Source organism: Sciurus vulgaris (assembly GCF_902686455.1).
Source record: "Sciurus vulgaris genome assembly, chromosome: X".
NCBI classification, from domain to species: Eukaryota; Metazoa; Chordata; class Mammalia; order Rodentia; family Sciuridae; genus Sciurus; species Sciurus vulgaris.
Genome location: NC_136471.1, coordinates 86,025,240 through 86,052,636, shown reverse-complemented (window position 1 = coordinate 86,052,636; position 27,397 = coordinate 86,025,240). Strand labels below are relative to the sequence as shown.

The following is a 27,397-nucleotide window of genomic DNA, read 5'->3' as shown; positions in this document are numbered from 1 at the left end:
TCTAGTGAATGTTCCTAGGTAACACCAAGGAATGTTATTCATCAATGGGTCACCAGTCTATTCTCAAATAAGTGGTATAATAAATTATTGGAAGGTATCAGTCACCAAAATTAGAGTTAAGAAAATTTAATGTGTATCTGGGATATTTTGCTTTGTCAGAAAAGAATATTGAAGACAATCATAATGACTTAGCCATTAAATATGTACTGTGATATAGACACTGTTCTAAGTGTTTTACATAAATTAACTGATTTAATTCTCATAGCAGCCCTATAAGGTAAAGACTATTAACAATCTCATTTTACAGAAAATAAAACTGAAATAAAAAGAGTTAAAGCCATTTGTATAAGGTCAGAATCTTTTCAGAGATGTTTGGAGTAGCTTTTTAAAGAAAATTGAACTAGCCTAAAATGGGTTCCCACCTCCCAAACAGTGACAAGGAAAACAAAATATGTAACACCTACCTAAAATAAAAGAAATATATGAGAATAATATTTAATTCACATGTTTAAAAACAGTGTATCATGAATATTTGGTAATATTTTGCATGTTTTGTTGGTGGAAATAATTACTGAGTCAGTAGGATTAGGTATATATCATAAGACAACATTGATAATAATATGGTGAAATACTTAAATTATTATCAAATAGCTATATGTGCCAAGAACTCTCCTAAGCATTTAATCTCCATTTTACAATTAAATAAACTGAGGCACATATATATTCAATAGTTTGACAAAGATCAAACAGCTAAGATATATGAGAGCAAGCTATGAATCTAAGTAGTCTGGGTTCCAGAATCCACTCTCTAAAACTTTACCATCTATTGCCTCACTTCTGGGTCAGAAGACTGTTTAGAGCTGCATGGACCATGAGGTAGAAAAGGCTGTACAATTTTTGCTTTCTTGAAATTACAAGAAAGAGATTAGAAGGTAGAGAAGACTATATAAAGGAAGTTAACTTGAGATTGTGTGGGAAGGGTCTGAGTTGGGGGTAAGAGAATATACTGAGTTGTGACTGACATGCCATTTGTCTTGCTGACAAAACTGAAAATGAAATAAAATGAAATTGAAAACAGTATTAAACCTCAATAAATAAAGTATTCAAATTAATCCATGCTGTCTGTTCTACATCCCCAGTGGACACCACAGGGTAGTCCAGGACTCAGGACTGCAACGTTCATTAATGTCTAATGGCTTTTGGGAAGTAACATAAGTTAATATGTTGTTTTAGCAACTTGCTAGCATGGTGACACTATCATGACTTCTACCAATTGCCCCCTGAGCGAATCAAGGACTGCTGTACTTCTTTGCCTTTACTTAGACTGTGATCAATGACTGTTATGCATGTCACTAGTCCTGCCCTATCAACCCCTTTTCTAAGGCTTGAAAACTCCTACCTATCCCTCAAAATCCCATTTGAATGGCATTGCTGATGGTACCTTTCACAAATGAATTAGTGGGTTCTTTGCTGTACTCTATCACTTGTGGTTTCTTAATATGTCTATACACCAATGATCCTTAATTATAGATTAAGTAATTTGAAGGAAATGTTGTGCTGTGTGTGACTCATATCTAGTGCCTAACACAATGCCAAGATGGGGAAAGATGAGAGCAAATGATAAATTTTCATCATCATCATTGCCAGTGTATCACCATCCTGAAGAACCAGCCTAAGTCTACCGAGTTATGGGGCTAACAGCTTAACAGCTTCATAAAATCATAACATTTAGGGAACATGGTACATATGGGTTTAAATTCCAACTTTATCAATTACCAGCTTTGTAACTGTCGATAAGTCACTTTACCTCTCTGAACATTAGTTTCCTCATCTGTAAAATAAGAACAATAATTGGGTTTTCCTCATGGAGCTGCTGTAAGGATAAAATGTTACTCATACAGAGCACATAGTATACAATAGACACTTAAACATCAGTCTTTATTATTAGGGCAGTGTACTCGTGAGTGCCAGTGGAGGCCCTGTCTGCTCGAACTCAGCAGTTTGCCCATAATACTCATTCTTCTAGGAACCCCACAGCAGAAATGCTGTGTCAAGCCACTTCTCAGCCCTTGAATAGGACCATAGACTAGAACCATACCAGAGTATGAATTACTGTCATGGATCCAAGAGAAACTTCTATGAGAAGAGTGGTTCATTGCTCAGGATGAGAATTACTTTGCTCCCAATTCCTAGGACACCTCCTACTTGTCATGACAACAGTGAAAGCCCAGTAGAAATGTGAGTTTAAAGAAACAAAATGGGTCCAAGATGGACAAAGTCAACTTTCTCCTTCACTCTTAACCTAGCTTCTGACCTTAACTCTATTGCTTGTGGGACAAGTCGCTTCACCTTCCTGGACCTCAGTTTTCTAGCTATGAAACAATGCTGTTGGATCAGGTAGTTTGTCCAGGCCTATAAGTTTGGATACACAAAAGTTCTCTTTTCCTTCCCCTCCTTAATGTTTCTCTACCTTTGGTGAATAATAAATTCTCAAGAGAAAGAGTGGGACCCACTAATCAAAAAGATGGAAAGGATGCACTCTCTACAATAGAAGGTAGCCACATTTCAAAGTTAAGAAGCAAGGCCCTGGTTCCTGACATCTAAGGCACTAAATGTGGGCCCAGAATTATGGGTGATGCCACCCCCTAAATGGTGAAGAAAGACACAAAGAGAAGAGACCCACCCAAGGGAGGTGATAGTTTTAGAAATCACCATGCTACAAGTAGTCAGGTCTGGCCCAGGATTTTGATCTATCTCACTCATTCCATACAGTCCCATGAAAAAAAAGGAAAAGCCAAGGGAAACATGGAACCTGCCCTCCAGTTGTACAACTTTCCCTCTATGATATTCAGAGCCCAGCTGATGAGAAAGGCTGTCCCATCCACTCCCAAATATCTAGGCTAAACCATTAGTCCCTGTTATGGTTTAGATGTGGTGTCCCCCAAAAACTCATGTGTGAGACAATGCAAGAAAGTTTGGAGGAGAAATGATTGGGTTATAGGCTTAACCTAATCAGGAAATTGATACCTGATGGGATTAAATGAGTTGTGACTGGAGGCAGGTGGGGTGTGGCTAAAGGAAGTAAGAATTGGGGCATGGCTATGGTGTATATATTTTGTATCTGGAGAGGAGAGACCTCTCTCTCTCTCTGCTTCCTAATCACCATGTGGGCTACTTCCCTCTGCTACACTCTTCTGCCATGATGTTCATCCTCACCTGAGCCCTGAGGAATGGAGTTGGCTGTCTATGGATTGAGACCTCTGAAACCATGAGTCCTTAAATAAACTTTTCCTCCTCTACGAGTGTTCTGGTTGGGTCCTTTAGTCACAGCAGTGAAAAAGCTGACAAAAACAGTCCCCATGGGTTGGAAGGAACTTGTCAAAGTAGGAAATGGAATTAGCATTTGTTGAATCCCTGCTGTTTTCTTGTAAGTATATTCAAACCTTGGAATAATCTAAGAAAAGTAGGGTGGAAAATGCCTGCCCAGCTATTAAAATGCAGACAGGATTTGTGTTTCAGAAGCTATGGATATCTTATTTTCTCAAGAGAGCCTTGTCAGGAAAATAAGTATCTAAATGTGATCCCTCTACTGGCAGAGACAGGCTGTAAGTATCTAGATAGAGCACATTGGCAAGGATGAGCTAGAGTGGATACAGCTAAGTGGCAGGGTTGGGAGATAAGTGGCCGTGATGCAGGTTAGTGAAAGGAAATAAAGAAGCTTCTCTTCAGAAACAAAGCAGCAAAGAAAGAAGTTAAGTGATAGACTGAGGTATTGACCAGGAAGATGGGGGTATAGAAGGTACATGAGGGAGATGGGGGACCTTGAAGGAGAAAGGAGATCATAGCAAAATTATGGGAAACTTGCAGGGACCAGGGGATAAGAAAGGAAAGGAAAGAGTTTGGGGGTTACAGAAGAGGGCAAGAAAGACGTAACTTGGGCCAGAGGAATAGAAGGTATTCATCCATAGAACTGATGGCTCAAAAATGGGAAGGAAAAAAAATGGGAAGGAAAAAATGCAAATGTCACAGCAGAAGGGACAGTGGCTTAGAAGGTAGTTAAAATAAGCAAGGGGTTAGGGACTTACAGGATTGGATATGGGCTAATGATGAGGGGATACCTAAATGAGGTGACCAGAAGTAAATTGAGGGGTAAGAAGCATTGTGGGAGCTCAGTTTGGGGAGGCTGTTAATTAAGGTATAAATCTAGGTTATACCTGGAAGGCATAGGATTAAAAACTTTTTTAAACTATGAACTTTTTTAGAAAAATAAAAGAAGAAAATCTTGACAATATAGTTCATTAAGAAGCTCTTAGGGCTGGGGATATAGCTCAATTAGTAGAGTACTTGCCTCACAAGCACAAGGCCCTGGGTTCAATCCCCAGCACCACAAAAAGAGAGAGAGAGAGAGAGAGAGAGAGAGAGAGAGAGAGAGAGAAAGAAGTTCTTAGACTCACTGTCAAGAATACCATACATAGAAAGAAAAATCAACAAATTGGACCTTATTGAATTGTAAATATTTTTCTCTGTGAAAACCCATGTAAAGCTGATGAAAAGGCAAGCTACATACTGGAAGAAAATACCTTGAAATGTCATATCTGACAAAGTACCAATATCTAAAATATTTAAAAATTCTCTATGCTTAATAGTAAAAAAATGAATGATCCAGTAGGAAAATCAGCAAAATACATGAATAGACTATATTAGTTTTCCTCTGCTGAGACAAAATACCTGACGAGTATCAATTTAAAAGAGGAAAGGTTTATTTTAGTTCATGGTGTCAGAGGTTTCAGTCCATGATTCGTTGTCTCCATTGCTATGGGACTGTGATGAGGTAGAACGTCATGGTAGAAGATTGGGGCTAGAAAGTTTCTCACCTCATGGTAACCAGAAAGAGAATGAGGAAAAGGGAGGAGACAAAATAAATTCTTCAAAGGTATGCTCCGTCCCCACACCCCAGCCCTGTGACCTACTTCCTCCAAATAAGCCCCATATCCTAATGTTTCCACCACCTCCCAATTGTGCAATCAGCAGGGAACCAAGCCTTTATCACACAGCCTTCAGACAATATTTAAGATCTAAACCATAACATTCATTGCACCAAAGTGATGTACAGATGTCCAATAAGTGCATGAAAAGGTATTCAACACCATGAGACATTAGATAAATTTAAATAAAATCATAATATGATGTCATTATACACCTATTATAATGGCTAGAATAAAAATAGTGACAATATCAAATATTGGTATAAATGCTTATAAACTAGATTACTCATACACTGAAACATGACACATAATTTTCTGATGGGAAAGTAAATGGCATACCACCCTGGGAAACTGTTTGGTATTTTCTTACAAAATTAACTATGAAATTATCATACCACCCTGCAAATGCATTCTTGGACATTTACTTCTGAAAAATCAAAACTTATGTTCATCCAACAACCTATCCACAAATGTATATAATAGTCCCAAACTGGACATAATCCTAACATCCTTCAATAAGTGAATGGTTTACTATAGGACATTAATATCATGGAAAACTGTATTAGGCATAAAATGGAATGGGATATTGATACATGCAACAACTTAGATGAATTTCAGGGGAATTAGGATGAGTAATTAAAAAACCAACCTCAAAAGATAAGATACTGTATGATTCCATTTATGTAACATTTTTTTAAAAGAGCAAAATTTTAGAAATCAAGAACAGATTGTTTTACAAGGGTTAGGGGAAATGGTGAAAGAGAGGTGAGGATGGCTATAAAAGGGCAACAGAATGAATACTTTTGGTGATGCAATGATCAGAACCTTGAATGAGGTGGAAGATACCTGAACCTATGTATATGATAAAACTGTAAAAAACTAAACACATGCAATAACAGGTCAGTAAAACTGGGGAAGTGAATAAGATTGGTGGGTTGTATTAATGTCAATAACCTGGTTGTGACACTGTATTATAGTTTTATAAACTATTATCATTGGGAAAAATGGGCCAATGTACTTGGGAATTCTCTATATTATTTCTTACAAATGCATATGAATCTATAATCATCTCATTTGATATTTTCAACTTTAAAAAAGGAAAGAAAATATAAGTAATATCAAGAGCCAAGTTGCAGTGGAAGCCATACGTGAAGATAAGCCTGGATAGCCATGCACTTAGTAGGGAGTAGGCTGCTAGAAGTGAAGTTCAGGGATAACAGAATCCAACAGCTAGGAATGAGTTATATCAGATGTGGGTAGGGGCAAGAAATTTGGAGAGCAAGGTGTTAAATGGGATTTCCCTTGATGTTCACATCCGCAGTGCCCATAGTCCTCAAACTGGCACCTGAGTCACACAGGCTACTGTAGGATTGATTTCAATCAGGCCAAAATGTGGGACTATGAAAATATTTCCATAAGACCTACAGGTGTGACTCTCTGAGCACACCAGTTAGTAATATTCACACATGACAACAGAGAAGTTCTACATATATTAAGATGGCTTGCCTGTCCCAGAGTACTGAAATAGTTTCTCTTTCTGCCTTTCAGTTTGAATCAAAAAACCAAACCTCAGGACCTTGCACCTTTCCTCACTCTTAAGAAGGTTTTAGTTCGATGAAAAACACTAATATTAATTTCCTTTTACAGCTGTAACAAATTACCACAAATTTAGTGGCTTTAAATGAAACAAGTTATCTTTCAGTTATGAAGGAAAGAAATCCAAAGTGATTCTTACTAAACTAAATTCAAGGTGTGCTCCTTTGGGGAACATCAGGTATACTCCTGGGTGGCTTTAGGGGAGGAGCTGTCTCTTTTTATTTTGCAGCATTTGCAGATGCCTGAATTCCTTGTCTTAAGGCACTTCCGCCATCTTCATAGTCAGCAGATTAGCACCTTCCAACCTCTCTAACTCTGACTTTTCTGCTGCAATCTATCACATCTTTCTTTATCTGAATCCCTTATCCCCCTTTCCTTTCTGAGGGCATTTATGATTATGGCAGATGCACCTAGAGAATCCTGGAAATCCCCAAAATCTCAAAATTCTTAAATTTAGCACATATACAATGTTACTTTTGCCAGAGGTTAAGATAAAGATTTCATTGGGTATCCATTATTCTTCCTATCACAGTGGTGAAAGGATACACAATACTGAGATTTTCTTCAAAGTGGATTATGATACATGGAAGGAGGGTAAAATGATGAACATCAGGTCCTGGCATGAGTGAAGGAGAGAGAATGTCAAGAGAAGAGTCTGATTTTCACCTTTCCCAGACTTTTCATTTAACAAATTATGGGCTTGAAGTACTCAGGTTAGAGGAGAGCATATGACAGGTACTCAATCAATGGCCCTGTATCCTCACTTGGAAGCTCATCTGATTTAAATAATTACTGAGCTTTCAGAGGTCCCTTCAAGATCTAGCTCAAAAATGAAGATCACTCCATGAAATTTCCTTCTGTGCTCCCTCACCTACCAGTCAGATTAACTCATCATCTGGCGTTTCACAGCACACTATAGACCACATAGACCTTAATTAGGATCTCTAAATTCGGCCTGTAAATCAACAGGCAATGAAGTAATTGGTTGGCTGGGGTGATTGACTCTGATTATCACACGAAAATTTGCTACTACTCCACAGTGAAGATATGGAGAAGTATGTCTGAAATATAGGTCATCCCTTTAAGCATCTCCTGGCATTACCATACCTTTGACTAAGATCAATGAAAAACTATGCAAACTCAATCTAGGCAGGATAACTCATGACACAGACCTTTAAGTAGTGCATGTTTGGGTGACCCTTCAAGGTCAAGAATTATGACTTGGCCAAGGTTCTTGTTGTGGGGAAAAGGAGTACACATGGGTACTGGATGATGATAGTTACAAATACCATCTATAACCACATGACCAGTGACAGAGAACTGTATTTGTCGTAATTCCTCAATTTGTTATGAAATGTTTGTGTGTAACTGTGTAGCAAATATCTTTGTGTTCTTCCCTCTCTTATTCCTCTATCATGCAATAGATGATGTACTGAATTTATATCACGGCAATTAAGTATGGTCAACTTTATATCATAGTATTTAAGGTACAGGAGATATCAAGGAGAAGAGTGAACGTTATCCAAAATTTTTGTATACTCCTTGGGGTAAATGGTTAAGGCATTTTCAATTGTACACAGAACAGTTGAACCATGTTAGGTGGAAGTATGATCACACCTTTGTCTTTATTTGGAGCTATGTATGGGCACCAGGTTGACAAGGGGTGGACTTGTGAGGATTAATTTTATGTATCAATTTAATGGGGCTACAGGTTACCCAGTCGCTTGGACAAACACTATTCTGTTTCTGCAAGGGGTGTTTTGGATGAGAGTAACAATTTAATCAGTATAGTAAATTGTTCTTCATAATATGGGTGCACCTCAACCAACCAGTTAAAGACCTAAATAGACAAAAAAGATTAGACCTCCCCAAAATTAGAGTTCTCCAGTGTATTGTAGAGTTCATCTGGAATATAAGCTGGTCCTGCCTCACAGCCTGCAAACTGGAACATTAGCCTTTCCTGCATGTCCATCCTGTGTATTGGACTTGCCAGTCTCCATAATCACATGATTCAATTTAGTTATGTTTCTCTGGAGAACTCTGAATAATACAGATTGGAGACACTGGTTTCAGCTAGGAGGAATCTATGGCCTTCCCTCCTACTAGAACAGGCACCCATTAGTGGCAGGGACTATGTATGATCCCTACCTCTATACAGAGGGCTAGGCACAGGACCTCAAAGTGAACATTCGAGTAATGTTTGTCAAGTATATGACAATCAATCAATCAGTCAATCACAAGCACAATATTTGTTTCAGAGAATTCCACATCTAGGCAAGGTCCCACACATGTCTTTAGCCTCACTAAAGAGAGAGTAGAACATGAATTTATTCTGGAACCTCAATGAATTTCTATTGGTTATGACACCAAGAGTGGCCCTGGCTAGTCACAGTAAGAAACAGTTCATCAAAAACAGCCTAGCACTACCTAATGTAGATTAATACAAAATAGACATTCTCTACCCACATTTAAATACCATTTGTTGCAGAAGTCATATTAAATGAAAAACTATTTTAACATGCATTTGTTTGTACATATTATGGGGTTTACTTGGACACTTTGATACAGGAAACAAATTTTAGAAATCATGTACTTTGTTTCTGCTTTAAACAAAGCCATTCCCAAAGAACCTTTAAAGAACATCAGGAAGGATGACCCAACCACCTGCTTCAGTCACCTTAGTGCAGTATCAGTACTCATCTTCAAGAAGTTCTAAACCAAGCTCTTCCTAAATACAGCAAGAACAAATGTTCACTGGATACATACCACAAAATAGATTATTTGCTTAGATATTAATATATACTAATTAATTTAATCCTCAGAACAGCCCTATGAATAAGGTATTGTTTTTATCCCCATTTTACTGAATGAGAAAGTGAGACTAATAAAAGTTAACTTGTCCAAGGTCATAGAAGTAATAAGTAGAAGACTTAATATGCCTGCTGTCTGGCTCTATAGGGCCTACTCTTAACCATTATGATTTTCTACACCTGTTATTACATATCAGTCACTTTGTGTAGAGAACAAGTCCCAAACCTATGCAGAAACTCAGCTTTCTCAATCTTGGATGCCTAAGTGAGGCATATTGTTTTTTTCTACTGAGGAGAAACACAAGTGAGCTAAGCAATGCTGTGCTAAGCCATATTGGAGTCCAAGGCAAAAGAGAATTTTAGCAATAACAATCTAATTTTATTTAAAATTTTACTATGTTATTAATGGTGGATTTTCACATTAATTTGGATATTTACAGTATTACATTTAAATATTATTTATCCTGATTCTTGAGTATGGTTAGTATCCCTTTAAATTTTGCCCTTAAGGCAAGTGCCTCTCTTGACTCTACCTCATGGCAACAAGGCCTTAGGGGGGCAGAGGGGAAAGAATGTCCTTGATCACTTTGTTCTGTCCCATGTTGTTCTTGCTATGTAATTGCAGCACTTATTTCCTGAGCAACCCAGACAATGTTGAGGCCTGACTCTATAAGAACAGTTACAGGGACTTCTTTAACCACCAGAACACACCTTTGGTAAGGATAGAAAGGACCTGTGAGGGTATCCAGTTCAACTTTCTTATAATCAGATTAGTAAACTTGATTTCTTCACACAGAACTAAGCACCTCTGTAGTCCTAGATTAAAGTTCTTAGTTCCTTCTAAGACTCAAGGATGGTCAGGAAGGAAATGGCACCCAAATTACTCAGGACCAGGACTATATTCCAGGACTCCTGATTCCCCATTCAGAAATATTTCCTAGACTTTCCATCAGAAGGGGACATTGGTTCCCTACCCTAGTCAAGTTGAATGTGAAAACCCCTATATATCTGATTCCAGGACCTATTTTCTGAGCTGTATGCCAAGTGGTTAGGAAAGGCAAGTATCTCCTTCAGAGAAGGATTAGGTCTGTGGGAGAGTGAGATTTATGTAGTTCTAAAGTCTACAGTGAGATGCAGAAATACTGTCAGTTTAACAGTTTTATGACAAATATACTAATAGCATTGAGATCCCATCGCATCTGAGGTCTCCATAATATGTAGCCAAGGATTGGACTGGGAAAAGCCTCTACTTCTTCTGCCTTCTCAGGAAAATGAAAATCATGTATTATCTCCCAGGTCTCTGGGAAAATTCTCTTTGCTATCTAAACAAGGAAATGAAAACAACCCTCAAAACGAGCATTTTTTCAACCCCAAACACTCTTCAAATTCCCAAGACCTCAGGGCTTAACAAGATGATTATCACTTTGGCACTCCCTCAAACTTTCCAACTCAGATCAAGGATATAAAGTCCAATAGGACTCCTGACCTTTGGGGATCCTTTGAGATTCTGAGAGATGTCTACTCATGCTTCCATCTTTCCATCCTCCAAGCCCAGTGTGCTAATTCTGGTCTTCACAACTTTTCCCTCTCTTGGCCTGGAAAGAGATGTCTAATGCTGTCCCTTTCACTCCTTCCACCAGTTTCAGAACACCTGATCATTGTTCTAAAAACATCTATTCTGCAATTCAGGATCTGATCTCTTTCTTTGACTTCTCCAAACAGAATTAAGCATGTCTTAGTCCTAGATTGAGGCTTTGTTCCTGGGGTGTATCTCATTTCTCTGATTCTTCATTGGTCTATGGCCTCCTCTGATTATACTGTGAAACCCTTGAGAGCATAGACTTTTAAAATTCTGCATTGCAGCATACTTCTGGAAATGGAATCACTGCTTTCTGAATGAATGAATGAACAAACAAATATTTTGTATGACTGAGAGAAAATTATTTCACTTCCTATAGCTTGCAGGATTCAAAACAGGAATCATTATGTCCAAATAGTTTTTGAAGACAAACTGATTATTGCCAATTTAAAAGCTCTGGCATAATTACAAAGATAAAGAGAATATCTGCACTGGTCGAAGTGGCACACACCTCTAAACCCAGCTGCTCGAGAAGCTGAGGCAGGAGGATCCCATGTGCAAAGCTAGCCTCAGTCAAAGCAAGATGCTAAGCAACTCAGTGAGACACTGACTCTAAATAAAACACAAAATAAGGCAGGGGATGTGACTCAGTGGTCGAGTGACCCTGAGTTCAATCCCTGGTACAAAAATCAAACAAACAAACAGAAAAGAAGATCTGTGATTTCCAGGGAGTAGAGGGGGAAAAAACTGACTACAAAGTGATATAAGGGAATTTGAGGGGTGGGTGATGAAAATGTTCCATATCACAACTGCGGTGGTGATTGCATGACTATATACATTTGGAAAAATGCAACTAATAGTATGCTTAAACTTGGTGAGTTTTAGTATATGTAAATTACATGGTAATAAAGCTGTCTCAAAATGCTCTGAATTTCCAAGACAAAAGGAAGTTTGAAATCTAAATCTATCAATGTAATCCAGGTGGCTATTATAAAAAGAATATAGACCTGAGAGTTCAGATACCATGTTCCAATTATGGTTCTACCAAGTTTTCTAGGTAATCTTAAATAAGTTGTTTAGTTTCTCTGAGACATCTCTCCTGACTCTGTTAAATAGATACAATGATATCTGCCTTGTCCCACTGAAATAATAGATGTGGATGCACTTTGAAAAGTTCATAACTTACTATGATCAGAATATCTACTATGCACAGCCAAATTTCAACAAGATTCAGAGATTGTATTGCCGAGAACTCAGGAACAATGAAAAAAAGTAGATCCTGAATCTTAAGGTTTGTACTCATCAACTCCTCTAAAGCAATTTCTCCTTATAATCTGATTAATAAACTTCCTTTTGAAAATATTTTCTTAGAATAGCCTTGGGGAGAAGAGGAGGCTGGCTAATTTTAACCACTGGGAGAAAATGTGTCTGGCTTTTTGATAGGTAGCACATGAGGGTTGCAAATAGGAAAAGTAAGAACTGAGGGGAAGCCCAAAACAGCAGCTTTCTTCTCTCAGACTGGTGGGGATCTGAGTGCTGCTCTCACCTCCAGAGTGTTCCCATCAGAGCTGCCTGACTTGGTAAGGTGGGGCACTGCCACAGCAGGTTTTCCTAAGACCATTGACTGATGCCTAGCCTGTCAAAGCCAAAGCCAATAAACCCATGTCCCTAGAAAAGGTGGCAAATAGTAGGAGCTGTAGAGGTAGAATATGTCTAGACTCATATGTTTTAACACCTACTGTAGATCCCTGCCATCTTCCCCAAGTGTGCCATGGAATGAACTTCAAGCCACTGGACTTGGGGCCACAAGAAAGTATAAATTATAAACTTAATTACTTTCAGTTTCATTTCATCACCTGAAAAATGGAAGTAACATAGTATTTCCATGGTAGCTGTGAGAATTAAAAGGTATTTATGTGCAAAAGTACTTTCTTAACTGTAAAGTATGCACACATGTAGAGAGATTCCTAAGAACTGTTTATAAGAGAACGGCTTGGAATGAGTGTTCCCAGGGGACAAGGATATAGCTATCATATAGCTACTGGCATCTGAAAAGGTCACCTCTTTTTGCTCGATTTCACCCCTTCCCATCATTCACAGCCCAGCTCAAATTCTTGAATCTTTCAGCCTACCATATAACTAGATGCTTCTTTTTAGAGTTATTTTGGCTTAATCCCTTGAAATACTATTTTGCTTACAATTCTGGATATTCTGTGATTACAAAAGACAGCATAGATAAAAATCCTACCTTTTGATTTAGGATTATACAGTGAGTTTGGTTCCTGGCTATACTACTTACTAGCAAGATGTCCCCTCTTTGCCTGAGAATTTTCATCTACAAAATAGGGTCAAGATCAATTGACAGCACTGCCATGAGGTCAAATGAAATATTGAATTTGGAATAATTTTTCAAAATGCCACAGAGACATACACTATTATTACTTGTATTATTATTATTATTATAGGATTATATTAATATTATAGATAATTACATACTATGCATATACTTATATTATATTATTATAATAATATTGCTACAGGGCTAATAAGGGCTACAAACTGTTTCTTAAGCATTATGGAGTCTCTCAAGGCCTTTTTGGTGGTCCCCTAAACCACTGAGCCTGGATATTTTATCATACTGGAACTACTTCCTTGGATTTTACCTCTAGGGACCTTGCAAACGTTGGCTTACATTGGGAAAGAGTATTATCACAAATGTCTAATTGCTGTCTTTGAACATATTCAAATTTCTAATTAGGACAAAGCTGATCATTTTTCTCTAACTAAAGGGAAACCCAGCAGGATGTAGTTCCGTGGTAAAGTTCCCCTGGGTTCAATCTCCAGCACCAATTTTAAAAAAACCCACCAGAAAGACATGGCTGAAATGTAAACAGGTGTTTGGAACAGTCTATTGGTGTCCTTTGTCACAAAAGGAGTGCACCAGCCTAACTCTGAACCGAGGAAACTAAATGGGAATGCTAGAAAAGAGTAACTGAGCAGAGGGAAGATAATCAGAGAAAGCAACCAAAAAACCATAAAAGGTTTCCTGTGGTCCTCTCATTGCAACTCCCAAACTACAACATGAAAACCAATAAACTTCAACTTTATGACACATATCCCTGACCAAGGATACTTAAATAGTAACTGTCATGACACAGGCCTAAACTGCTATGACTAAATGTCTATTTCTGAATGAGAATATTCAAGTTGTAAGATAGTGGTAGTGAAAGTTAAGCCACTAGGCCAGACATCTTTGAAAGCTGCATTCATGGCTATTATTGCTCACCAGTGCTTAGCCACAAGGTTATAAACTATGTGCCCAAACACTTGCTCCCAGATATACTGACTATTCAGAAATAAAGAGACATGGGAAAACAGGCATTCATAGAAATCTTTGAGGAAAAAACATGCAAGTGAAAAGGTCTACAGAATCAAACAGATAGAAAAGGTACCATAGGTCAATACACCCAAAGAACAATCTGACAAAATGGTGTGTGTTTGTGTGTGTGTGTGTATATATATACACATACATATATAGATAGATAGATAGGCACAGGAGAGGGTTAAGTTAAAAAATACATTGTAGTCATGCTGAAAGACACCCACATGTGCACCAAAAAAGTATTTTAACAGGCATGTAATGGCAAAGATGCACAAAGGCTTATGTGGACAGACAGACATATTCACAGTTATAGCAAGAAAGCTACACTTATACAAAGGTCCATACAGTGCCCAATAGACATGGGTGTAAAAAATTGTGCTAACACTGAAATCCTAAGTGTCAGTTTTTATGTCTGTATTTATGACAAGGAATGTCTATGAATATGTCACCAGTTAGCACTGAAGATGATCATGAACCTAAAGGATATAATAAAAGCAAACCAAAGTACCCAGGGTTTAAAATCTCACAGTTCCCATCTGCCACAGCAAAGGCAGCCAAAGACAACTGAAGCAGCAAGCTGCATGGAAACCACAAAAAGTCCTTAACTATGCTCATGTAAAAATTAATCCCAGGGTAAAAAGTTCAATGCTCTGCCACCGCTCCCGCAGATCCTGCCGCCACCGCCTCCGAGCAGAAGATGGCTGTGCCTCCCACATATGCTGATCTTGGCAAATCTGCCAGGGATGTCTTCACCAAGGGCTATGGCTTTGGCTTAATAAAACTCGATTTGAAAACAAAATCTGAGAATGGATTGGAATTTACGAGCTCAGGCTCAGCCAACACAGAGACCACCAAAGTGACAGGCAGCCTGGAAACCAAGTACAGGTGGACTGAATACGGCCTGACGTTTACAGAGAAGTGGAACACGGACAACACACTAGGCACTGAGATCACCGTGGAAGATCAGCTTGCACGTGGACTGAAGCTGACCTTCGATTCATCCTTCTCACCTAACACTGAACTGGATTCCAGTTGACAAGAGGCTGTATCCTGCCCACTCTGACCCAGTAACTGCTTACCAAAGACCTGAGGCCCTGACTTGATCTCCACCCCCTCTTCCCCATTTAAACTGGGATTAAAAAAAGAAATTTGCATTTCTTGGCATGATGATTCCAAGGAACGATGGGACAGAGTTTGGTGGCTCCATTTATCAGAAGGTGAACAAGAAATTGGAGACTGCTGTCAATCTTGCCTGGACAGCAGGAAATAGTAACACTCGCTTTGGAATAGCAGCAAAGTATCAAATTGACCCTGATGCCTGCTTCTAGGCCAAAGTGAACAACTCCAGTCTGATTGGTTTAGGATACACTCAGACCCTAAAGCCAGGTATCAAACTGACACTGTCAGCTCTGCTGGATGGCAAGAATGTCAATGCTGGTGGTCACAAGCTTGGTCTAGGACTGGAATTTCAAGCATAAATGAATACTGTACAATCGTTAATTTTAAACTATTTTGCAGCATAGCTACCTTCAGAATTTAGTGTACCTTTTAATGTTGTATGTCTGGGATGCAAGAATTGCTAAAAATCATGTTAGACCTCCGGGTTAAAGAGGATTCAGCTTTAAAGTGTTACCATTTCAGAGGTACAGAAGAAACCGAGTCCAAAAAAAGGTCTTTTCAGCTGTAGACTTGTGTGTGTGAGGGACTTGGTGGTCCCTTTAGAGGTGCCAGGTTTCTTTTTTTTAATCTAGAAATGGCTGCAAGTGGAAGCTGATAATGTATAGGCACTTTGTAAATCTGTATTGAGTAAATGAATGGGATTGTGACTTCCTGAGAATCAAACCTTGGTTTCCTAACCCTAATTGATGAGGAGCTCGTTGCTTGGTGGTGTGTACAAACTCATCTGAAAGGGACTTTTTTAGACAGATCTTCCCTGACCTTTTTCCACCCTAGTTCATATCACCTCTTTTACACCAAAAGTAGTCTGCAGGGTGTGGTCACTGTTTCTTTTTTGTGCCATTTTGGGGTGGAGAGGGTGGACGTGATAAAGCCAATAATTCAGGACTTAATTCCTTTTGTGTTGTGGTTTTCTTGCCCTTGCACCAGTGTATGAAATAGCTTCCAGGAGCCCAGCTATAGGCTGGGAAGAGTCTGCGTGATTGTAATCACATGGTGACAACACTAGGAATCTAAATTGGACTTCTGTTGTATTCTCACCACTCTATTTTTTAGCAGTTTAATGGGTACATTTTAGAGTCTTCCATTTTGTGTGGAATTAGATCCTCCCCTTCAAATGCTGTAATTAACATCACGTAAAATAAAACTTGAATAAAATATTGAAACCTCAAAAAAAAAAAAAAAGTTCAATGCTCCCAACTTTTATAAAGCCATCAAATAGTTCTAAATCCCATTTATAAATTGCTTCCATTACACACGCTAGAAGCACCAATACATGTAATATGTGTAGGAAAAGGAAGCTTAGAGGAACTAAGGTACTAAGAAAGGGGTCTTACTTCATTAAGTGGCTTGTTTCCTGGTCTCTGTAGCTTCCAGTATCCACCAATTTTCTTGCAGATTTCTAGAGTCTTGGAGCCCTGGTCCAAGTTACCTGTGATGAGAGAATCCTCTTTAGACTGAGTTCAGACCCCAGCTCCTTTTGGAGAATCCTGACCGTTGATCACTTTTGTCCATCTTTCAGAACCACCAGCATTGAGATGTGAGGAGGAAGGAAGGGAAGGGTGTGCTCATGTAAATTTAGTAAGAGAAAGATAGCTGAAAGTAGTCAAAAAGAAATCCAAAACCAGTATCTGAAGTATTTCTCAGAATACCTTGGGAAAAGAAGAATCCCAGGCTCTTGTCTGAAATTACAAAGTAAGAATTCCAGTTCTGGACAGTTTTTTGGACTTGAAATCTTAGGTTACATGTATAACCTGGCTAATTAAAATAAACAATAGCTCAAATTTCTTGCCTCTCCTGACACTTCCCCAGAGCAACATAAATAGTTTCAAATTTTCATCCCTTTCTGTAGCCCACAGCTTTAGAGGAAATGTGAGTGGTGGATGTGTCCAAAAACCAGGGAGTAGGAGGATAAACCAAGCACATATCTAATCAGACCCAATTAGTAAGTGAAATCCGTGTTCTCAGAGCAGTCAAACAGCACTGCTTCCATTTCCAGTATGAGGATACTGAGGCTCTCAAAGAGGGTTCATTATAATTCACTATACAGAAGTATGTACAGAAACCCAATAATAGACATCAATCTCCTGACACCTGGTTCAGTTATCAAATGTGGTAAAATTGGTGCTACTATCACAGAAATATTCAAATAATGAGTAAACATACATAAGTTTTTTCTTACCTGCTCTGAAACCAGTGTTTTGCTTAAAATTCTTCTCATTGTTCCAGGGTTGTTTATTCCAGTGGTATTAGGTTCTTCCAGTTGTATCCTACAACTCTCTAGATCAATACCAACCCAGAGCCAACCCTACTGAGAAGGGGCAGTGTCTCAGGGAGAAATGATCTGAATGTTACTTCCAAAGCAGGATTCTGAGTCAGCCCAGCCTCAAGTGATTTGAGCAGAGCTCTGCCAATATGTGGGGTGACATGTGTGTGTGTGTGTGTGTGTGTGTGTTTACTGTAGGGATCTTTCTGGTGTTCTGGTTCTTTCAAATAGAAGAACCCCTCATTTCACTTGGAAAACAAATCTTGAGTTCTAATACTGGCATCTACAGGTATTTATAGACAATGCAGAATACCTGGATAGATAAAAGACATATTCCTATCTTTAACTGTTGTATTGTATTGCCACAATTATAATTTCAGGCTAGTTGTCTAGTACCTCAGCTTATAAGTCACTTTCATGTTTGTTAGCCATTTTAATCCTCATGGTTTTGCCCTGTAAGATTCAAATTATTATCCCAAGTTGCATATAAGTAAAGCAATGGCTGAGTAATACTCCATTGTATATATATATACCACAATTTCTTTATCCATTCATCAACTGAGGGGCATCTAGGTTGGTTCCACAATCTGGCTATTGTGAATTGAGCAGCTATGAACATTGATGTGGCTATATCACTGTAGTATGCTGACTTTAAGTCCTTTGAGTATAAACCAAGGTGTGGGAAACTGAGTCAAATGGTGATTTCATTCCAAGATTTCTGAGGAATCTTCACACTGCTTTCCAGAGTGGCTGCACTAATTTGCAACCCCACCAGCAATGTATGAGTGTACCTTTTTCCTCATATCCTCGACAACACCTATTGTTGCTTGTATTCTTGATAATCGCCATTCTAATTGGGGTGAGATGGAATCTTAGGGTAGTTTTGATTTGCATTTCTCTTATTACTCAGCCATAAAGAATAATAAAATTATGCCATTTGCAGGCAAATGGATGAAATTGGGGAATATTATGCTAAGTGAGATAAGCCAATCTCAAAAAACCAAAGGACGAATGATCTCGCTGATAAGCAGATGATGATACATAATGGGGGGTGGGAGGGAGATAAGAATGGAAGAAGGAGGGACTTTATAGAGAGAAAAGAGGTGTTGGAGGGGCAGGGGGAAGGGAAAAATAACAGAATGAATCAAACACTATTACTCTATGTAAATGTATGATTACACAAATGGTATGCCTCTACTTCATGTACAACCAGAGAAACAAATTGTACCCCATTTGTTTACAATAAAAAAAAAGAATAGCAATGCACTCTTGGTGAAATTTTCCAGTCCTTTTTCTATATATAGAAATGTTTTAATTTTTCCCCTCAAAATAAAATTAGGCTTATATTTAAAAAATAATACTGATGCTCAAAGAAGTAGAATGACTTATTCCAGGTCACACAGGTATTAAGTAGAAGAAGCAAAATTCAAATCCAAGTGATTCTCATTTCCAAACTGTTCCTCTTTCCATCACACTAGGTTATCAGGAAACAAAATTCATTGACTTTCCATCTTTATCAATAAATGTCTGTTGAAGGAGCCAAGAGTAAGTAAAAAAATGAACGTGAAGGAGCAGCTCATGTAATAAGATTCAGGTTGAGCTCCATAGTGGTGTATGTTTGTATGTGGAAAAAAATCCTTAGGCGTATGGAACTAGTGGTGGACAGTGAGAGAAGAAGCAACCTGCCATCACTGAGAAACCTTGGGTGCTAGGAACTAGGCATTCATACATCCATAGATTCTATTTTATTCAATGCTCACAAAAATGACAGATGTCATTCACTATGTCACAAAAATTTGACACTAGATTTATCCAACTCCAAATTTGATCCTTTTTCCACTATAATGGTGTGCTCTGTCAACCTCCAGGTTAGAAGTTTAGAGGGAAGGATTGGTAAGAGTGTATGTGAAGACAGTGGAAGTGCAAAAATCCAGCAGTAAAAAATGAACTGAGGTTCTTCAGTTCCTGAACTAGATGCAGATAAGTCAAATACTAATCATGATCTGAATGTGGTCCTTGGATCCTATCACCAGCAGGATCAGAGACTAAAGAGGAAGTAGATGAAATCAGTTTCCCAAATGAGGTACTGATGTCACCCTCTTTCCCAGTGATATATTTAGACTCAAGTGTCTAGTTGGGACCTTGAGAAGCAGAACTGTAATATGGGAGTCATTTATATTCCAAAGGTGAGAGTGGCTGCTGAGGTGATGCCAAAACATAAACCAAATTTGGGGATATATTTTCCCACCCTTGGCCTATAAATAAGCCCAGAGCAGTCCCTAGGGTAAGGAATATTAACCCTGTCTCTGATGAGCCCTCACCCTAAGGGGCAGTTATATCTTTCTAACAATTAGGAGGCTGGTGTGGGAGTCTATCTGATGCACTTGGCAGTGGAGGCAGGGAGTTAGCAGCTGCTGAAGAACTTCTAAATTGCCAGGGGGTAGGTTTGCTTCCTAAGAGAAAAGGAGGGAGGTAATAAAAAAAACTGTGACCAGTTCCTCTCCCTTAGGTCCCCTGACCTGACTTCCTAAGGGATTATGGGAGAGTCCCAGGCAGGGAACTTAGAAAATATAGCTGCCTTAATGGTTTATTTTAATCCACCACCTGCAGTTTCCTTACAGAACAGAGGAAGGACTGGTAACTACACTACAGGTGAGTTAGGGTGGAAACAGTCTAGTGTGTATGTGTGTGTGTGTGTGGATGTATATATAAAATATATACATCCACACACATATATGCATGTATGTATGTATATATACATTTTTTCTTTTTTAACACCAGGGATTGAACCCAGGGGTGCTTAACCACTGACCCACATCTCTGCCCGTTTTTTAATTTTTATTTTGAGACAAGGTCTCAACTACTTGTTTGGGGCTTCACTAAGTTGCTGAGACTGGTTTGGAACTTGCAATCCTCCTGCCTCACCTTCCCAAGGCACTGGGATTACAGGTGTGTATCACCATGCCTGACCAAATATTTAAGACTCTGGGACAAAACTGGAGAAAAATAGCATTTGGGCATACTGGAAAGTCAGGATACTGAAGCCCTCATTCACTACTGATGTCGTGACCTTGAACAGATCCCTTTACCTTTTTGAGCCTGTTTCTCCATCTGTAAAGCAAAAGGACCACTCAAACTCTCAGGTCTTTCATAGTTCCTGACTGTGAAGGATTATCTACCTGCTCTCAAAATTCTTTTTACTCTTTCATTCTACTGCCTTCACAACTTTCAGGGATTTTTGAGGAAAATGATGTTACAGAAGATCCAACCAGCTATTTCTTTGAGTCCTACCCTCTTGGAAAGCCAGGAATGAAAGGTTATAAATAAGCTCTGAGTCAAAGCAACCCATTTGTCCCCCACACATGGAATAAAAATAATAAAGGAAGAAATAGGAAAAGGAGCAGGTTCAGGGCAGTTTCATATCCATTGGAGCTATGAGAACCTTGTTGTATGGGGAAGTAGGACTGGGGTTCCAACAAATTTTAGAGACTTTGGAAAGGAATTGAACATGGTCCTAGTTACCATCAGCATTCAGACTAACTTTGTTTCTATAAAAAGGACTAGAAACAGGCCTGAGCGCTGTTAGGTTGTGGTGTAAAGCACAGGCATCCAAGGGCATGGATGACAGAAGATGTAGCTTTACTTGTGAGTGACAAGAAACTGGCAAGGCAAAGCTATTGGGCTGAGTCTGAAATGGCCCACTCTGAAGCTATGGAAAGTAATCAGGTTGTTAGAAAATCTCTAGGCATTGAGTGTGTTAAAGGAAGCTGCCCTGAGCTTTGAGGGTTCTTCCATCATCAGTGGTCAGTGAAAGAGATGAAGGACCTAGGACCCATGGAGAGTAGGTCTAGGTAAGGATCAAGAGAGGTAGGACTAGGATGACTCTGTGGTCATGAGTACTAAGCAAGACAGGTTCCTTTGAGGCCAGCATGGTATATATAAGTGCACTGTTAAAATCAGGGAGAACAGAGGAAGAATTGGAATATATGAAGGCTGCAAAGTAGTAGATACAGAGGTCCTGAGAAAAAGATAGACTTTGAGAAGAATGGGATATGCAAGGGCTTTGAGCTAAAGGGCTGCCCAAATGGGGACAGTCAAATTTTAAAAGAAGAGCATGAAAGGGCAAACTCTATACCAAGGCATTGTTAAATGATGGATTTCAGATGTCAATGAGAAGCAGTACTGGAGGACTAGATGGCATGGAGGAGGGTAAATGTCAGCATAGTCTGTCTATACATGAGGCCTACTTGGCATGTCATGCCACAGTAACCAGGGCATAAAAGACATACCAGTGCAAAGCATCATGGGTCTCCTCCAGCCCACTTGATCTAGCTCCACAGGGATACTCTGTGAGATGGGCAGAGAGTGGCATTTTTCCAAGAGGATTTTGAATGGTGGAGTCCTTGGTGATGGTTCAGCTGGAGGAAAGAAGGCCTGCAAGAAACAAACAAACAGATTATTTAATAGAAGTGAGGAGCAAGCCAGCACTTGGCTTAAGTGTTAGAGCTTCCATTTTGAAATGTCATCTGGTCTAGGCCCCAAATACAAGCAAGGTGAACATGTGCCGTCAATAAATTCAATCAACTACCCAAATACCAAGAGCTTAAAAGACATTAGGAAGTAGAAATATCAGTTAACAACTGATTTAAAGAAAATAACATCTATTGTTTCTCTTTTCTAGGATGTCAGTGTGTGTGTGTGTGTGTGTGTGTGTGTGTGTTTGGTTTATACTGAGATGCAAGGAGTGAGGTTTCTGCATTTGCAAGGCTCTAACCTTTACTCATTGTTAGACCTGGGGTAAATGATTCAACTCTCTGAGTCTCACTTTCTTCATCTGCATTTAAGGAATAGTGAGAGTATATGCCTTTCAGAGTTACAGAGATGATGAAATGAGATAATGCATGTAAAGCACATAATAAAGTACTTTGTTAAAAACAAGTATGTGTTCATGCACACACAAGAATGACAGAGACAGAGAAATACTCTTGCAAGAGCACATCTTAGCTAAGATCAAATCCAGGTCCTTCCATTGACATCGACATAACCAGCTATCTTCATCCCAATTCCTTTCTTTTCCAAAAACTTGACCTCCAGGTGAAAAATATGGAAAGGAACTAAGATCTATGGCATCTCTGTGGTGCATCTGATATGGATCAGATACTCTGATAAACAGCCTATTTATCATACTATTTCATAACTCCTTCACAATGTAGATAGTAGCCCATTTAACAGTGAGAAAACTAAGGCTCAGAAAGGGAAAATGAGTTTCCCAAGGTCATACAACTAGTAAATGATATGTCTATCGGATTATAGGCCTGCCATGTTGCCTTTCTAGACAACATAAAGATAACACCTTGGTGCCTACATCCTTCAAATTCCTCCTCAACACTCCTATGTCACTATGGAAACAGTATGGGTTTCTTCCACCTGTGTACTTATCCATAAGAAGATTGGATGTATATAGCAGTTAACAGTCTGAATGACCCTTAGAAATTGGTTTAGCAATTGGGCAGAGAAAAGTTCCCAATTCATTCTTTCTCACAACAGTCACTGGGTCACACTGAAAACAGAGTTTCAGATGGTAGCTCTGTAGGCATCCTATGGCATGATCTTAAGTTTGCTTTTAACCACTCCTCTTAATCCTAACTACTTCACCTTATACACAAATAAATCATTAGAACTTGAAACTTTACAAATCAAATAATCTAACCTCCCCATAAGAGAACATATAGGAGAAAAAAAAAAAAAACCCTGAAACCCAACAATGAAAGGTACTGGAACCTTGAATTATGTTTTTATGGATAGAAGTAAGAGGCTAATTATAGAGTATATTGTCAAACTGTGTGCTTTTGCTGAGACCCATACTGAATTAAGGAAAAGTTGAACCCATCTAGAGTATATAAGGGTTAATGGAAGGGAAGGCAGAGGAAAGAGATAAGAGTGGCTAGCAATTTGGTCAGCAAATCTAACTATTATTTCTTTTACAGAGCATACGTTAAGCCTCCAGCAGGTAAAAGACTTGAGAAACTGAACTTGATAATTCTCATAAGACTCCAGAATAAAGTAAGAGGCTATGGAGATCCAGCACTGACCAAAGGGCTAGCCTCCTTGTATCCTGATCCCATGTCTACCACTGACTCATTCTTTGTATCCTTAGATAAGGTTTAGTCTTTTCATTTGTACAATGGGGACAACAGCCATTGTCCTAACTACTTCTGAGCATGGCTATGAGTATCATTTGTAGGCATAAGCTGAATAAAATGAGAAAATGGTAATAGGACCAATAGAACACTGGAAGAGAAAAGGATACTGGGACATCAAATGAGAAAATAGAATTATAGGCACATAGTTAGTGTTTGATATACTATGTTATATATAGCATTTGATATACTAAGCATAATATTCTTTATTACCTAGAAAGGAAGCAGAGAGACTTCTTATTTCTAGTTGAAAAATAAAGGAAAACAGAAATCAAAGTGGTTAAATGACTTATCAAAAGTTACATGTCTGATAAAGTACAAGATCCAGGACATATAACGAGGCATTTTGACTCCAAGTCCAATGTTTTCTTTCTTCAATGGTTTGCTTTATCATATGTGATATAAGAATAATGATAATATTTATAATTAGTTTCTCAAGTCACTCTATGCATTGGAAGGCATTATGCAAAGTATAAAGTCATGTACAGATCTAACAAAATCTTACCATTCTTCCTCTTCCTCACTTAATTTGTATTCTACTAATTTTCACTAAGGTGTTAGCATATCATGGGCTTAAGGTGTAGTCCTTTCCTGTGATATGTACTTCTAATAATGACACAAATAGCTAACATTTATTGTACAATGTCTCTTGGCCACATATTGTTATAAGTACTTCTGTTTATTTACTCATTTCATCCTCCAAACAAGTCTACAGGGTAGGTATTATTATCATCCCCATTTCAAAATTAGTCCCTGACTCATAAGGTAGTTGTTATGATAAAATTGAGTTCATATATGTAAAATGCTAAGAACAGTGTCTGGGCACAAAATAAACACTGTGTAAATTTTAGCTATAATTATTAGTATTACTCTCCTCATTTTCTCCATGCATAGAGTGAGGCTTCGTGACCCCTGATGAGACCTATCCACACTCTATGAGTGACATCATCCCTTTAAAGATACACCACCTCCTCTGACATTATCCACCTTAAAGCTGCAGTGATAGACTTGACCACAGTCAAATCTGGGCTGAAGCAGTCAGTTTCAGAGCTTCTAGCTCTGAAGGGCTGGATGTGTACACCTCAAAAATGAAACATCCCAAAGGAAGTCAGCCAAAGCATACTGTTGCCCTGAGTAACACAGGAAAACCTGGGCCTGTATCAGGTTTTTTAGTTCCATTTTCATTTAATAATTCAATGAAATGCATGGTCATTGCTACTTTACAATGTATTGTTTTCATATCCACTATCCCAATTTAGCCTCACAAGAGACCTGAGAGACGCCTGAGGTGAGAATGAGAATTTTCATCTGGTGGAGAAAGCTGCTAAAACCTAGAGGGAGGGTAAGATTTGTGGCAGAGACAAGACTATAATTCTCATATCCTACTTGGCTCCCAGTTTTTGTGTGTCAGGGGAAATCCTTTCCCTTCCCTTAGACTCAGTGTAAATCATCTGTAAAATGGACATCATCTGTAAAATGAACTGAGTGAATGAGATAGTCAACAGGACCCCTGACCTATATCGATGTCCCTGACATTCACGGCTATTTCACTCCACATTTTCATTTTCCCTGGGTCTAGTCCTGGGCTTTTTTTTTATGTATCAGGGGCTGAATCCAGGGTGCTTAACCACTGAGCAACATCCCTAGCCCATTTTTGTATTTTATTTAGAGACAGGGTCTCACCAAGTTGCTTAACACCTCATTAAGTTGCTGAGGCTAGCTTTGAACTTATGATCCTCCTGCCTCAGTCTCCTAAACTGCTGGGATTATAGGTGTGCACTACTGGCCTGGATGGGCTGGTGTTTTAAACACCAAGGACAACTAGACAGCATCTCTGTGAAACCAGCAGAGGGCATAGGATTTCTGCATAGAAGAGCCACTAGAAAACCACTAGGCAAAAAGGAGGTGACTAATTTCTCACTGAATTTTGAGACAATTACAGGCTCAGATGGGAGGCAAAAATCAGAAAAAGGCAATGTGGAAAGATCCCCAGGAACTGTCTGGTCCAAATTCCCACTGTTCTGATGGAGAAATAGCTCCAGTGAGAGTAAGAAACTGGATTTCAGTCACAAAGTTAATCATGAGTAGAAATGAAACTGGAACCCAGTGTTACCTGATTCTCAGACACTGTTCTTTCAACAGTACCAATCAGTTACTGCTATGGTACTACCTTGAACTGTTTCAAAATTATTTGTAGTTTATTGAATTTCAGTAGCAGCAGTAGTGGTAATGATAACAATAATAATAATAACTGCTACCACTTTGTAGATGCCCACAATGTGTTGTACATGGTACTATGCTGCATACCTTACATACACTGGCTCTTTTGATCTCCACAACAACCTTTTAGGTAGGCAGTGTTTAATCTATATCACAAATAAGAGGGCAACTCACATCCAATCCTTTGTAATTCCAAAGCCTGTGCTTCTAAAGATCCCACAAGGCATCTGTACCCAGCACATGTGGCACAATTTGATGTGCTCATCTGTGACCTTCTTCCAGGTTATGGGTAACTTTGGACATGCAGTGCCCAACTGCAATTGTTAGCTAAAGGAGTTATTCAATATATTTGTTTGCTTGCTTATTTGATTGTTGGCTTTAAAACTGCTGCAATAAGATTCACTTCCACAGTATTACTCCAATTTTTATGTTCTTAAAGTTTATCATAACTGATAAATATAGAAAGAGAATGTTTGTAAACATATTAATGTCCTTCTCAGAAAAAGCAAGACTATTGCTTCTGTCCTGATAGGGCCCAAATCAAATGCTACATGCAGGAAGCATGCAGGAAACTCTGGTTTTATCTCCGGCACATACACAAAACATTAGGAACCCAAATTTGAACTCGAATTCTGTCACAATCTGTGTGACTGAGGATAAGTCACTCAAACATTGGGCTTCAGTTTCCTCACTGGTATAAATGAGGATAGTCACTCCTATATCACAAGGTTACTGTAAGAATTAAATGGAAACAATACATGACAGTATTCTGCCAGATTCTGGATATAATGCTACTGCTAAATAAGTTATGGGAGAAGAATATAAATGGGATGTACTTAGCGTACATTCTTTAGGTCAAATAATTTAGGGTGTTGTTACTAGAAAGTACCTAGAGACATCAAGTGCACCCTGCTGCCCTGATAGGGAAACTGAGATCCAGTCAGATGAAAGGATTTATCTCCAAATCATATAGACAACAGGGCACAGAGCTAGGACACAAATCCAGATCTTCTGCCGCAGCCCAGAGGCTTCCCTTGAGCCCAGTCTCTAGATCTTCTTCCTGCTAGAGGGGAAGGGAGGGAGTAAGGGGGACAAAGCCAAGGAAATGTCTCACGACCTAAGAAAAATGTGAGACCATGACTCACTTAGACATCATTAAATGACCCTAGTCACTTTCCTACTA

At 38.8% G+C, this 27,397-nt stretch overlaps 1 protein-coding gene, 1 long non-coding RNA gene and 1 pseudogene across 3 annotated transcripts in view; 2 read left to right on the top strand and 1 right to left on the bottom strand.

Annotated features, from left to right (window-relative positions):
• LOC306651493 overlaps window positions 1-27,397 on the top strand; it is a 543,249-nt gene that overhangs the window by 462,056 nt on the left and 53,796 nt on the right. The window lies entirely within an intron of this gene.
• The window catches only part of ARHGEF9 (Cdc42 guanine nucleotide exchange factor 9), a 267,373-nt gene that overhangs the window by 238,120 nt on the left and 1,856 nt on the right, over window positions 1-27,397 (bottom strand). The window contains exons 2-3 of the mRNA XM_079124084.1: window positions 22,084-22,228; window positions 16,866-16,960 (exon numbers count right to left, since the gene is read on the bottom strand). Coding sequence (XP_078980210.1) covers window positions 16,866-16,960; window positions 22,084-22,228 — 240 coding nt within the window. The remainder of the gene's footprint in view (window positions 1-16,865; window positions 16,961-22,083; window positions 22,229-27,397) is intronic.
• LOC306651488 (non-selective voltage-gated ion channel VDAC1-like) lies at window positions 15,007-16,713 on the top strand (annotated as a pseudogene). Its single transcript has one exon. The product of its transcript is annotated as a non-selective voltage-gated ion channel VDAC1-like (transcript).